The sequence below is a fragment of the Morone saxatilis genome, unplaced genomic scaffold, assembly GCF_004916995.1.
Source record: "Morone saxatilis isolate NCDOM2014 unplaced genomic scaffold, NCSU_SB_2.0 Contig15, whole genome shotgun sequence".
NCBI lineage: Eukaryota > Metazoa > Chordata > Actinopteri > Moronidae > Morone > Morone saxatilis.
In genome coordinates, this window is record NW_023339707.1 from 2,230,848 (window position 1) to 2,244,657 (window position 13,810).

Here is a 13,810-nt window from a genome sequence, read left to right on the forward strand (position 1 = left end):
TCTCATGTTCTACTGTCAGGAAATAGTGAAAGTAAAAAAAAACTGACAGTTATTTTTATAAAAATGACATGTATTAGGCAATTGCCATACAATTTACTGAGCACAACCCTTTTGATTTTGCCTGATATTAGACATAATAGACCTTAATATAATAATTTGAAATAATAGGGTGATCACAGGTGTTACCACTGATAGTAATGAAGGTTTTGCTCCATGTATCGTCCACTCGTTGCACTCCATTTCTGTCTTCACAGAATCAGTCAGTTCTGCTGTTGTGGGAGGATTTTTAGGTCTGGGCCCACCCGGGACAAATAATGGCTCTAATAATAGCTAAATCGTCAGTATGTTTGTTAAAATCCTTTTGTCTAACAACCAGATATACAGCTCAGATGTTTTACTGTTCCTTTTTCAGAAAGATTTTGTGTGCAGTAACATTTATGTGTGACCTGTGTATCCTCCTGCAGCACCAGTCCCCCCAGGCTTCTCTTCAACCCGCAAACAAACTGTTACAAAGGAAGAGACTGGGTATCCCTTTGCCCCAAACCTCCCCAAAACAGCCAAAGGTGGTTCTTAGAAAAACAGCCTCCACCACAGATCAGGTGAGTGTAACAATAACAATAAAAGACGTTACTGGCTAAGATAGGCCTGTATATTAGATTGTAATCAGCCCCTCCAGGGTTTCGCACGCTATTTTTGGGATTGTTGGGGCTTAAAATTCCTGCTTTTACAACAGGTTTTCTAAAAAACTACAGTGATTGGTCTAATTCTTGTTGTGATTGGACAGAATTGCAAGGCCATGCAGGATTCACAGTGATTGGCTGAATTTATTTATTATTTAATTGTTGGGATCGCAACTTCCTGGAGAGACTGTGTAATGTAGTGCATGGACTAATGGAATTGTATAGGGATGCACAATACAGATAAATGATCTTCCGCTAATGGGATATTTATATTATTATAAATGATCAGGATAATTAAATTACAGCGGATAAATTATCAGTTGACATTCAACTGTAGCACCATGCCCTGCAGTTTGAGAACCCCTAGTCTACCATATGCCAGTGTGGATCATGTACCATTACTATGAATCCCAACAAATGAACATCAGCCTTATGTAATGCTACTTTGTTTGTCCTTTAGGAGCTGCTAAATCCCAAGAAGAAACACACCACCCCTAAAGTAACACAGAGTGAAAACAGAAAGCATGTTACGCACAAGGGAAGGGACGTATCCTCATCCAACACTGCAGCGGAAGCAGCAGTCCCGGAGTCAGCTTGGTTTCAGCCCGAGGCGGAGCAGGGGAAGGTGGCCGACGACGGCGGTGAGATACAGGACCTGGGCGACGAAGAGAGCACCAATCAAAACATAGACAGCAATCTACAAGCTGATTGCGGGGAACCTGACAGCATTGTAGAGCAAAGTAGTGGCCAGAGCTGGACCAGGAGAGAGTCCCAGGGTGCAGCTTCCACTTCACTGCAGCACGACTTTGAGGAGCTGGCGCAGGAGGAGATGATCGCTCGAATGAAGGCCAAACTCAGACAGAATGAAGCAGCTCTCAGCAACCTGCCCTCGTCATAATGACAGCTGAGTCACAGTGGACGGCAGTGACGAGGCTTCTGTTCCCCATGAAATAAACTCCCATTTAAAATTAGGGTCCCATCCTCAAACTGCTGAGGGACCTCTGTCAGTGCAGAAATGACAGACTGAGACTAATGGACACTAAGGCGCTAGGGCCGCCAACAGGACACTTTACACATGGCCTCACGGCTGTTGAGGCTCTAAGGATAGCAAAATAGAAAAATAGTTGCACCCTGACTGCTGCAGAACATGGATATCATCCTCTGGCTTTATTTCACACGTCACACTTGACAGAACCTGGCGTCGGAGACTCGGCTGCATTAGTAGCGTGCTATTAGCGGCCAATGTAACCTGCAGCAGGCCACAGAGGTCTCAACAGATTGTTTTCATGTTCAAACGCTGGCTCAAATTTATCAAACTTCACACAGCTCTCTCGTGAGTCAGGCTTTGACTGTGTGTGATCTTTTCCTTTATAAGCTGGGCACATCAAATGATTATTTTCGGGGCTTTACTATTATCTGACTATGTTGAGAAATTGTCAACCTATTGGGAACGTTTTAGTTTTAGAAGGATTAGTGTAACATATTTATTCTGCTTTGTTGTGGGACGCCATTTGTGGTCGACTTCTCTCCTTTATGTATTTATGCACATGCATCTTCTACCTTAGAGACTATTTATCAAAGAGCCAAATCTCATTTTTCATGTTCAACACAGACACATTCACTTTTGGCAAAGTGTTTGTTATTGACTTTTACAAATGATATTTCATAGGCTATATTTGTGTTACTGCAGATATCTCTGTCAGCAATAAAGAAATGAGTGAGTGTACAGCGTTGTGACTTTGTTCTCATTTAAAGGAGCAGTTCTGCACCCACCTGCTGCTCACATGTAGGCCTGCAACTAACAATTTTTTAATTATTGATTTATCTGTCCATCATTTTATCAATTAACAAATAAGTTGTTTGGTCCAGAAAATATCTTTTTTTCTATACAACCCATTTCTTAAAAAATGACTTAATTAATTCAATAGTTGACAGCTAATCAACGTGCTCACACATTGTGTGAAATTGGTTATTGTGTCCTTTCTACCCAAAATTCAGACTTACAACGATTAAAATCCAGTTCTGTTTGTTAAAATCAGAGTAATAGAATATTTCCAGCTGCTGAATGTTTCCATCTTCCAAGCTAGTTTCCTTCACAGTTACAAAAATAAATCCAAGGATGTGATTGGATTGTTGGATTTCAAATCAGTAGGTGATAACAAAAGTAATGTTACAAATTTTTTTGTGGGGGGAACTGTAATCTTACTGAAATGTATTAGCCAGTACTTACACTACTATTTACCGGGGAAAGTAATGTTATTACTGTTGTATTATTACTAGTAATGAGTTACTGCCCAACACTGCAAACAGACAAACTAGTCCATTTGGTAGCTGATCTGGAGCATGCAACAGTATCACATTTCTTCTGCAGGATCTATTTCAATTAGCCTGAATAAGGGAAGGAAAAGTATGATTACAAAGTAAATACACTGTTGCTCCACAAATTTATCCAGAGGCCTGAAACGAGGTTTGTAATATTCGCCAATGAGTCAGCGCAATTCTAGAAGCATCTTTGGTTTGACTTCATATACAATCACATGACAACTAAAACTCAATATTTTCCAAATCAACACCAGTGTGCTACTTGCTCATTAGCAAACAAATAAGCATAATAAACATTCTACAATATGTGACTTTGTTCTAACTCCCTCCACTCTTTTTAGTTTGTACCCGTAACCTTGGAACAAGGAATCACAGAGGCACAATGACCTCCTCCTCACATTCACCCACAGCTGATAGATATTTAACTTCCAGATGCACCACATTATCTTTGAGGCAATTTTTTTGAAGAACTGAAGATTCAAATGAAGAAAACATAACCAAATACAGAAAGCACACAACAGCAATGAATTAAAAAAAAAAAAAGAAAAAATGGTTTAGAGGGGGAACTAAAAAGTGATGCACAAAACCACACATACAATATGTAGTTATGTTTTGTTGCTCATAAAGCATTCGCTCATTTCCATTAAAGCTACAGTAAGTAACTTTTATAAAAATAACTTTTTGTCATATTTGCAGAAATCTTTACTAGACTGTCAACAGGTCCACCTGCCTCTGACTACAGGCGTTCACTGAGGCTGTGTCCTATCTCTCTGTCAAGGCTGCTCTACTTCTCCTGCTGCCAAATCAGCAGCTTTGAATACCTGCAGCAGAACAGCTGCAAACACAACAACAAGCTGGCCGGCTAACAGCCAGCACTCACCCTGGACCAATAACACAACATCTGAAAGCATCAGCAGCCGACAGCATCTGCTGTCACACAAGAAATGACCATACAGTACAAACTGACTCCTCGAATTCCCAGTACTATATCATACTATACTATACTATATAAAATGCAAACAATGTTTCTATACATTTTTATATCATCTTTGTTGTTTGCAGCCAAACAATAAATCAAGCCCTGAAATTAACAACATTTGCATATTCATAGATTCTGGAATTTTTACTGGGGTAGAAGGAAGAGATTGATTTTTAAGGATTTTAATGTGGAAATCAGGCACACATTATTGATCATTTGAATATATGTCTTAATTAAGTCTGGAGGGGAGCTTTAAGTATGTGGTTGAGTTTTCTGTTTTTGGTTGTTTCCACTGTACACTATTCACAGCATTGTTCAGTGGGTCTTCACCTTAGAGGTGTTTCTGTTATTTTGTCCACCCCATTTCTGTCAATTATTTCTTCTTAAATAATCTTTAGTAATAATCTTTAATCTTAAATATTAAAAATCCACACTGAATCCACACCACCAAGAAAAACTGTCACAAAGGGAGCATTAATTTCAGGACTTTAGGTGTTTTTAAGTGGACCATATAAACTGGTGTAAAGTTGCTTCCAGCCTTCAAATATAGATATCATGTTTGTGACTGTGATAAATATCCTACACACGGTAGGTACAAATTTGTCCCAGTGACAGTATGTTAAATCGCCTGATATGAGTTCCGGATGAGATTTGAGTGGGAAGCAGTGCGAGGGGTGGAGGGAAGAAACCTCCCTTCCTGCTGCTCGGCTATAAGACTGCAGGTCTCGTGAAGTCGGTCCACACAGACAGGATGCACTCCTTATGCTGCCCCTCTGCCAGAGCACAGACACTGAAGGTAAGACTTGTTGTCACTCCATTGAGTTGTGCAGGGAAGTACTTTTCATCGTAGAGTTGAAATGATTTGTTCATAGTAACTGAACCAGTTGGTTTCTGCTCTTCTCTGTGTCCTCTCTAGTAATGTTATGTTTTATTGGTTGAATCGTTTTCTGTAAATCCCTAGAAAGGAAGTGATTGTGAGGTTCTCAGTTTCATTTGGTCATTTGGTTCTAATAATAGGTATCATGGAGAACATTTTTTAAGTACTTTTAATGCACAGCAGGTAAACGTAATGTGCACAAATGAGAAATTTGACAAAACAAGCTGTTTAAGGACATGACTTTAGCTTTGGGAACTGCTGATGGGCAATTTATAACCCGGTGTGAGCTGAGTTCGAAGTCCACCTGGGTTACTTGATATGCTGATGACAGTGGGAGATTTATAAAGTAATATGTTGTAAATGCTGTATTAATAGATGATGTAGAAAATAAATTAACAAATTTCAAGTTTCAAATTTATATATTGACCAAAGAAAAAACATTGAATGTCAAGGTCTTGTTTTTCTTTCAAGCATATCTCACTGTCCTTCTCAGTGGACAAACTCGTGATGAGTTGCTCACTTGTCATATTTCACATCAACAAAATTTTTATTGCATTGGCTGATTAAAAAAGCTAGTTAGCTAGAGCTAGTTGCAGCACTATCTAAATTTTATGCACATATACTGCACATCTACTGTACTGTATATCTTCTCTGACACAATATAATGAAATAAGAAATCAAAGAATACATATTTATAGTGCACACATTCTAAACTTCAAAATCAAAAAAGTTAGCATTGATCATCATTCCAGTTCTAAGGAAATACTCAAGGTCCTCCAGTGCAACCTCACACCTCAAATGAAAAATGAATGATTTTTCATGTAGAAAATTAAAAAAACAAAAAAAAGTTTTGACTCTAAAAATATATCACCATCAGTTGAGCATATCTCACAGTGTTGTTTTTTGTTGTGTCTTTTTTATGCTGTCTTTGTAATTTGTTATTTAAACGTTTTCTATTCAGTTTATTTGTAATTATTAATTTAATTAATTAATTAAAGCTGTAGTACGTAACTTTTATAGGAATTACTGTCTTGGCATATTTGCTGGAACTTTCACTATATCCTGACATGAAACAGATAATCTGTGAAAAAATCAGGTTCCTCTGGCTCCTCTTAGTGCTCCTATTGGTATTGCAAGAATTCACTGGACCAGAACGAAAACAACCAATCAGAGCCAAGAAAGATGGAAAGATGCTTTGAGTTGGTGGTTGAAGATCGATGATTGTTAAGTCTCATTCCCAGGATCGATATTTGATGATCTGGGAATGAGACTGAACAATCAACTATCTTACTCTGCTCTGATTGGTTGTTTTCATTCAGGCCCAGTGCATTCTTGCAAATGCCATTAAGAGACCTAGAACGAGCCAGAGGAACCTGTTTTTTTCACAGATTATCTGTCTCATGTACTACTGTCAGGATATAATGAAATTTAATCAAATTTAACAAAGTAATTTTTCATAAAAGTTACCTACTGCAGCTTTAATATGACAGAAAATTGTATTTTAATGCATTTAATGTGTATAATGACCTAAGTGTAGCAAGGTCCCTGACTGGGATGCCTGCTTACTGAACAAAAGCCTTCTAATATAACTTTGGCCAGTGTACAGTAAGTTGACATATAATATTGACTGTAGGAGTTTTGAGTTACAGGATCAATCAAATTGTCTCTACGTTCATCTGCGGGTGAAGAAATTGCTAGAGTAAAGTCATTCTGAGTTGGCCTTAAACCCCACCAGGGCCCTCATGACCAATCAATCATGAATTAAATTGTGTTTTGCTTGGACAGAAAAACCCTTCTGTATGTTACAGGCTTTGTGTTAAAGTTGTGTATTAAGGGTTTTTCACCTCCTCCTCAGGTGTTATGTGTTCGGATGTGCGTGTTCTACACGGTCCTGTGTCTGACAGGCTGGCCGCTCTCCTCAGAGGCAGCCAGACTCCGCTGTGGATCTGATCTCCTCAGTGACCTCATATTTGTGTGTGGGGATCGTGGAATCTATTTAGGTAAGTCTATATTCATGTTATATGCTCTTCACTTTTGCATAAATGTCACCTAAGAAGCTTCTTGTGAGGTATAGAATTTTCTTGTATACAAATGGAAGCTGTGGCCTGTGGAAAGTTCCGTAAATCACCAGTCATTGGGATTCATCCTCTGGAAAATGGAAAGCAAGAGAATGCAAATACATTCTTCCGAAATAAACAGATAATGTGTTCATAATATGGAGCCAGGATAATGTCTTTAAAGTTTGGAATTGAAAGTAAAATTTGGCATTGAAAACAAAACCTGAACTGAAAAGCCCTGGGATTGAAACACAAGAAGTTTTATTGACCCAAAAGTTCCACGGAAAAATAGCTTTTTTTTTTTTACATTTATTGCATTTTGATGTGTTTCATGTCTGTCTTTTCAGTAACAGGATTGTTTTTATTCTGACACTTTGTTTTCACCGTGGTTTCCTAACCCTATATAATCTGCATACTAAGTAGAGAATGTCTCTTCCTTAATCAGCCGATTTGAAGATCATTGAAATGCAATATAAGTTTTATAGTCAATTCAATATACATTTTTTGTTCCAATAAGTGTTTCAATGTCACATCTTATTTTCAATGCCAAAATGTAAGGTCACCAAGAGGCTTCATATTATGAACACATTTGGACATTTGGATCCAGTATTGAACCTTGAGGCTTGCACAATTATCAACTTAAGTTAGGGGCCGTCTTAAAAGTGCATACAAAATGGCCAAGAAAACTTCTCCTATTTTAGTTGATAGATTTTGAATTATTTGTGATACACACTTTTATCTGGGCCTCGTCCCTCTGCATGTGCAACCTCTAAAAAACCTCTAAAAAAATTTAAAAAAGGCTAGGGCCTTTCTGTGTGGAGCTTGCATGTTCTCCCTGTGCCTGTGTTAGGTTTTTCTGAGTGCTCCTGTGGGTTAGGTAAGTTGCCTGTATATGTGATTGTGAGCATGAATGACTATTGGTCTCTAGTGTCAGCCCTATCATTGATTGGTGACCTGTCTAGGGTGCACCCCGCCTCTCGCCCACTGTCAGCTGGCATCAGCTCTATCCACCTGCGACCCTCTAAAGGATAAGCTGGTATAGTTTATGGATTGGATAGATCTTGTTATGACAGAAAAGCAGATTGATTATATTTTTTCTGATGCAGAGTTTATTACATACATAAAGCTGATAGGACCAAATGCTATCAAGGTTATTCTACCCTGTGTGTTAACACTAGCAGGGATGCATAACACAGATATGGTCATGGTCATCATGTTCACATTAAAATAGTGCAGTAACTTTGAGCAAGTTATCAGCTCCACAACAATAAAACACGTCCTATTCATTTATTTACATGATGACTAGCCACAACACTACTCTTCTGTAGTGTAGATCTCAGCAGCAAATGGGAGAGACTTTTAATGTAATATAATATCTTGTGATTGATCTTTTTCGAGCAACATTTAATTCTACTGTTTTATACAATAGTGGTTCATTAGTGACTTATACATGAGCTGACTGGCACAGCATGTGTTAACTTAATGCCACAAGGCACATTGCAGCATTTAATTTATAAAGGTTATTAGCTCTGCACACAGAGAATTACCCACAAGCCCTTTCACTTGGTTACCTTTCCCCTGCTCTGGCCAAGGCCACCTTCTCCATCTGCTATCAGAGTGATGGCAATCCACCAAAATGGCAGCGTACTCGCTTACCGGGACACTGTGTCTCAGTGTGTGATATCTTTATTGTTAAAACACTTGTTATCTGAGACCAGCACAGCTTTCACACTAAAAAACAAAGAAAGGTGCAAAGGGGGAGAAACAGCAGAGAGCCTGTCAAACAGAAACCATTCAGAAGGCACAGTGACTTCAATTTTACTGAGCAAAATACAAACTTAAAGCTGCAGTAGGTAACTTTTATAAAAATTATTTTGTGATATTTGCTGAAACTTTCACTATATCTAGTATCTAAACACTAGTGCATTAGATAGGCTCCTCTCCTAGTGCTCCTAATAGCGTTTGCAAGAATGCACCATGCCCGAACAACCAATCAGAGCTTAGAAAGATAGTTGATTCTTGAGTGTCATTCTCAGGTCGTCAACTATCAACTGCTGGGAATGAGACTCAACAAACAACTATCTTCAAGCCACCACCCTAAAGCATGAACATATTCAAACAGGATTTCACATATGGCATCTAACAATGGCAATGTTTGTCTGCCTGACACTTGCAGCCAGAGGAAGATATCTTGTCAACTACTAGCCAGTTTGACATGATTGTCTTTTTATATTCCCAAAAGAGTTTGAACTGTCCTTTCCTGCCACCGTCAGGAATACATCTTCCCCTAGACCATGACAATGTAGTATCTTGTTGTAAATGCGCGCATGTGCACATTCATACTCCCCAGAGGAGTGCACTGAATGTACCCTTTTGATGTTTCTGACCCAAATGTCTCTCCTCTAGCACCTCCTTCACGATAAACTTCACTCTTCCAGTGTATGCAAAAGATAAAGAGGTTTTTATTTATCTGTTGCTAGTCATGCAAGTTTTGACTTCAATGACCTCCTGAGGATGTTCAGATAAAGTAAGGAAGGTATCGAGGCTCAAAAGAAAGACAAGAATCTCATGTTTGACATTACTCTCTCTGCAGGTAAAGGTACATGGTCCGGTTACGGTGCTCGGCCCAGAGGGAAGGGGATAGTGGACCAGTGCTGTCGGCCATCAGGCTGTGAGCTTCAGCATCTGGAGATGTATTGCGCTAAACCAAAAAGCCAGCAGCACACCACAGCTTCCCCAGCCACTACCACAGCATCTCATATCACCACACAGCTAGCCACGGTAAGCTCGGGCCATCAAATGCATCTCATGGTCCTCAACAGTGACTGAACTTGGCTCAATTGTTACCACGTGACCTAAGAATACATCATCTCTATATGGGTGGGGAGGGGGGGTTGTCAAGGAGGTAGAGGTCCTAATGGTGCCAAAGTTTGGACCTGATTTGAAACAGACAAATGTAAATCTTATTCAAACCCAACATGCATACATTTCATTTAAAAATAAAAGGTGCCCAAGGACAGTCAGAACAGGACCCTACCCAACCCAACCCAGTATAATTTGGGCCTAGCCCATCTCAATGTTGAGTCTCAGTTAAAGGCTTAACAATAAGGATTACCCGCTTACCCGGGGCATGTAAAACGCCACATTGGGCTTGTTTATCCAACAACTCTGGCAAGTGGATTGGGCACTCATGAGAAAATGGCGACAGGTAAAAACAAAGTTTTGTTTAGTTGGGTGGCGTCAGAAGATGTAGGTGAAACACTATGTATTGCGCAGTTGGCCTTAAGTTTAAGAGCAAGGTAAATAAGGGGGTTTTGGTCAAAGGCAAGTGTCCGAAAAACGGAGTGCCACACCAAGCTGACAGCATCTCACTTGATGGTCTTTGTTGTTTTTTCAAAAACCTTGTAAAAATAAAACACTTTGTATAGGGACAAGTAAAGACTGACTTCAGCCTAATGGACTTCTGATGGAAGAAAATCTATTGATGTTGAACCCTGCAGTTACTAGGACCCATATGGACTACAGACCTCTACAAGGAGGCCATTCACATACAGTGCCAAAAACCATGCTTGAACCAAGTCTGGAGTTATATTGGTTAAATTACTTGTTTCTACACACACACACACACCCTCCCAAGGACTACCACTGGGATAAATTACAACCACCTGTTATCACATGACCAGAGCTTGATGACGACTAAAGCAAACTCTATATTCCACTAAAATAATTACTACTATACTAAGAGTAGATATGAATTAATTCTCTCATCAGAAGAATTGGCCTGTACACAATACGACATAGGCTACAAATATATGAGGTGGAAACTATTCAGAATGTGAGAATAGTTACTTCAATACCTGAAGCAAAACCAAAAGTACACCACAATAAAGTTGATATCCATGATAAATCCCATCTGATCAGTGCAGCCCCCGCACAGGGCCAAGGTTACCTGCTTCAGCCAAGCTACATGTCCCTGAATCAACTCCTTATTGTTATCTTTGTCTTGCAGGCACAGCAGTTCCAAGCAGTACTTCATAAGAGGCTTCTGGAGCACCTGGGGCCTCCCGACAGTCCAAAGAGGGAGGCTTATAGAAAGAAAACACAATCTTCACGTCGACAGAAAAGCAAAGTTTTATCATCACGCAGGAAGACGAACAAACAGAACACAACTAGCAGACCCCTATCAGCCTCTAGGAGTCCCCTTCAAAGAGTGATGAGCTTTGAATCATGACCTTTGACCTCATGAAAAGCTGAATATTTATAGTTACTGGATTGGACCCAGCGAGTTTGAAACTCTAATGCTGCGAAGAAATTCTCTGCTAAGTAGGGATCACAGTAGTCAGACATCACAAACAGATTTGGAGACAAGCAAAGATTTGCCATGGGCCCCCAATTGGCTGCCATGTTGGAGGTTGTCAGCTCCTGGAGTCTGGGCTAGCCACTGTCACACTAGCCTTTGGAACTCAATGGAATCTCTGACTTAGCCTTTCTTCCATCTGTATTTCTGGAACAAAGTGTCATTACATGTATAATTAATATAATTATATTGCGTGTTGTTCTCCCTTATCCATTCGTCCATACAAACTCTGAGTGTTTTTAGCTTTAAATGTGCGCACTACTGTGACAGCCATGTCTAGACAAGAAAGGTTGACAAGTCCATTCTGACCATGATGGTGTTGGGCTTGTGGGAAATGGTGTTTGTAAAGGCTGGTAAATGTTAAACAAACAATAACATTACATTGTTTACCATTGTTGTCTACACTGTAAAACATATCTGTAGATTTTACGGTGGAAAAACTGTCAAACCACCACAGTAAAAGACTAAACTCCAACTCTAACTTTCGGTAAGAAATACAGTTTCTGCAACAGTAAAACACTCATATCTCATGGTAAAACCTTTATTTATATGGTATTTTAAAGGAATTTATATGGAATTAAGTAGTTTATATTACAGACTGTAAAGTGCACAAAAAACATATCGTGCCAAGTTTTTACCGTAACATTTTTTACAGTGTAGACAAATGGAGTGTACCACATGACGTGTGATTTTTAGCAATTTGCCTTATTACAAATGCAACCATGTGTGTGAGGTTTTCCTACTTCTGGAACTGAATGTGGTACTGCCATTGTGGGTAGCAGATCTTCTCGGCCTGGCAGCCTGGCACAGTGGGTTCGAGCACACAATCAAAGATCAAAAGGAAACAAGATGCCTCACTTATTCGTGTTATGATGCATTATTTATTTATATTTTTTTAATGTAAAAAATCCTTACTTAGTATTATCATGTGATAATGTGTTACATCACCTGCAAATGCCGGCCCCCAAGCAGATCCAGCAGGCTGAGCACATCTGGTACCTACCCCTGTTCCACTGCAGCAACCCATTAACCAGAGGCTTCTGATAATGTGAACTTTTAAGACCCTAGTGAGGTTTTGGTACTAGGTTGTGTTTCCATTGTATTTAACTAAAGCAGTAATAATTATTTATTTTATTGTTCATTTTATCACCTTGTAAGGTTGTTGTGATGAATATGTTAGCAAAGAGTGACTTATATACATATTTAGCAGTTATGTAGCAACATTAGTATTCATTTGAAGTGGTGTTTGGGTCCACTTGACAAATATAGCTCCGATATTCTTTTAAAATCTCTGTTTTAGCTCTGTTCTGGGCAGGTAGTATATAATGGGTTTTTACATGTCATTATGTTACGTTCCAGCTGTGGAAACGAGCTTTATGGATCAGATTAGTTGATAACATGTCTATTTATATGCTTTATGTCTTTGCTAATTTTGACAGAGAGCTAGTCATGACATCACTGAGATACTAACTTGTTAGCCACTGTAGTCTGATATCACACTAAAATGGTCATATCTATATGTGACACACCTGCAAAGTTTGTGTAGTTTGGAATATAATACACTGCATCTGTTCACATGCATTTTTTACTTTTTATTGCACTTTTAACTGAATGATTGTACATAGACTTACTGTGTGTTTAAAGACATTTGCAGGGCAGAATGTAGGCTACTGAAGAAGTTTGTGTGAATGAGTCTTATTTAACAAAAAGTTCTATCTACTTCAGTTATACTTATTTTTATTTTTCCACTATGGTGTTAATTATTTCACATTTTGTGTATGACATGTTTGATGTAAATGATTTAAATGCATTCATTATTTATTTCACCATGACAACATATGGCTATAATAAATAGCAAAAACTTTACAATTGTTTGTGATGTTCTTGTGATTTGAAGCAACTGCAGCATACCATTCTTACAGCACGTTGCTCACAGAAAGGGTTTGAAGGATTTCTAACAATATAACATTTAACACAACCTCAACCTTTTATTTTGACGATCCGCTTCAGTGATTCATTTCATGAACTGACTCATCTTTTTTTTACATGACTGCAGTTATCTACTCTTTCCAAGAGTTCTGAAGGTCATCTCAGGCCTCTGTGTAGAGCAGCCTGATGAAACAAATAGCTCTTGTGTGCTTAATAAGCCTTATTCTGTGACAGTAAGTAAGTAATGAAAAAATGAAAAAATAGTCTTAGTTTTCTTTGAGGGAAAAGGAGAAAGTAGTTTATTTATTTGAGACAAGGCGCAGTATTGAACATCTTCATTTTTTTACAGTTTGATGACTTGGAGCCAAAGACAAACAGCCTATCAATGAAAAATAATAATATTTTGTTAACTTGCTCAGATTTTGTTATATGTGTCTACAATGGCTAAGTAGGGTACGTAGTTAGATTGTTTCCTTTTTGTCTGTTTTTAAGATCGGGAGTCTACACAGGGTGTTTAATTCTGAAAATTTGAACGTATTCTTAATGCCATTTCTGTTTCAGACTTCCTGCCAGTGAAGCCAATGCAGAAGTGTCTTAAACATGTATTCT

At 38.7% G+C, this 13,810-nt stretch overlaps 2 protein-coding genes across 2 annotated transcripts in view; both read left to right on the plus strand.

The window, feature by feature from the left end:
* The window catches only part of si:dkeyp-110g5.4 (uncharacterized protein LOC561637 homolog), a 7,032-nt gene extending 4,626 nt beyond the window's left edge, over positions 1-2,406 (plus strand). Inside the window, exons 3-4 of the mRNA XM_035657410.1 lie at positions 465-599; positions 1,141-2,406. Coding sequence (XP_035513303.1) covers positions 465-599; positions 1,141-1,578 — 573 coding nt within the window. The 3' untranslated portion in view covers positions 1,579-2,406. The remainder of the gene's footprint in view (positions 1-464; positions 600-1,140) is intronic.
* Positions 2,407-4,732: 2,326 nt separating this feature from the next.
* Positions 4,733-12,972, plus strand: igf3 (insulin-like growth factor 3). Its single transcript, XM_035657158.1, has 4 exons — positions 4,733-4,777; positions 6,714-6,858; positions 9,509-9,696; positions 10,925-12,972. Exons 1-4 carry the CDS (start codon positions 4,733-4,735, stop codon positions 11,144-11,146), a joined length of 600 nt encoding a protein of 199 aa, XP_035513051.1. The 3' UTR covers positions 11,147-12,972.
* The last annotated feature ends 838 nt before the right edge of the window (positions 12,973-13,810 follow it).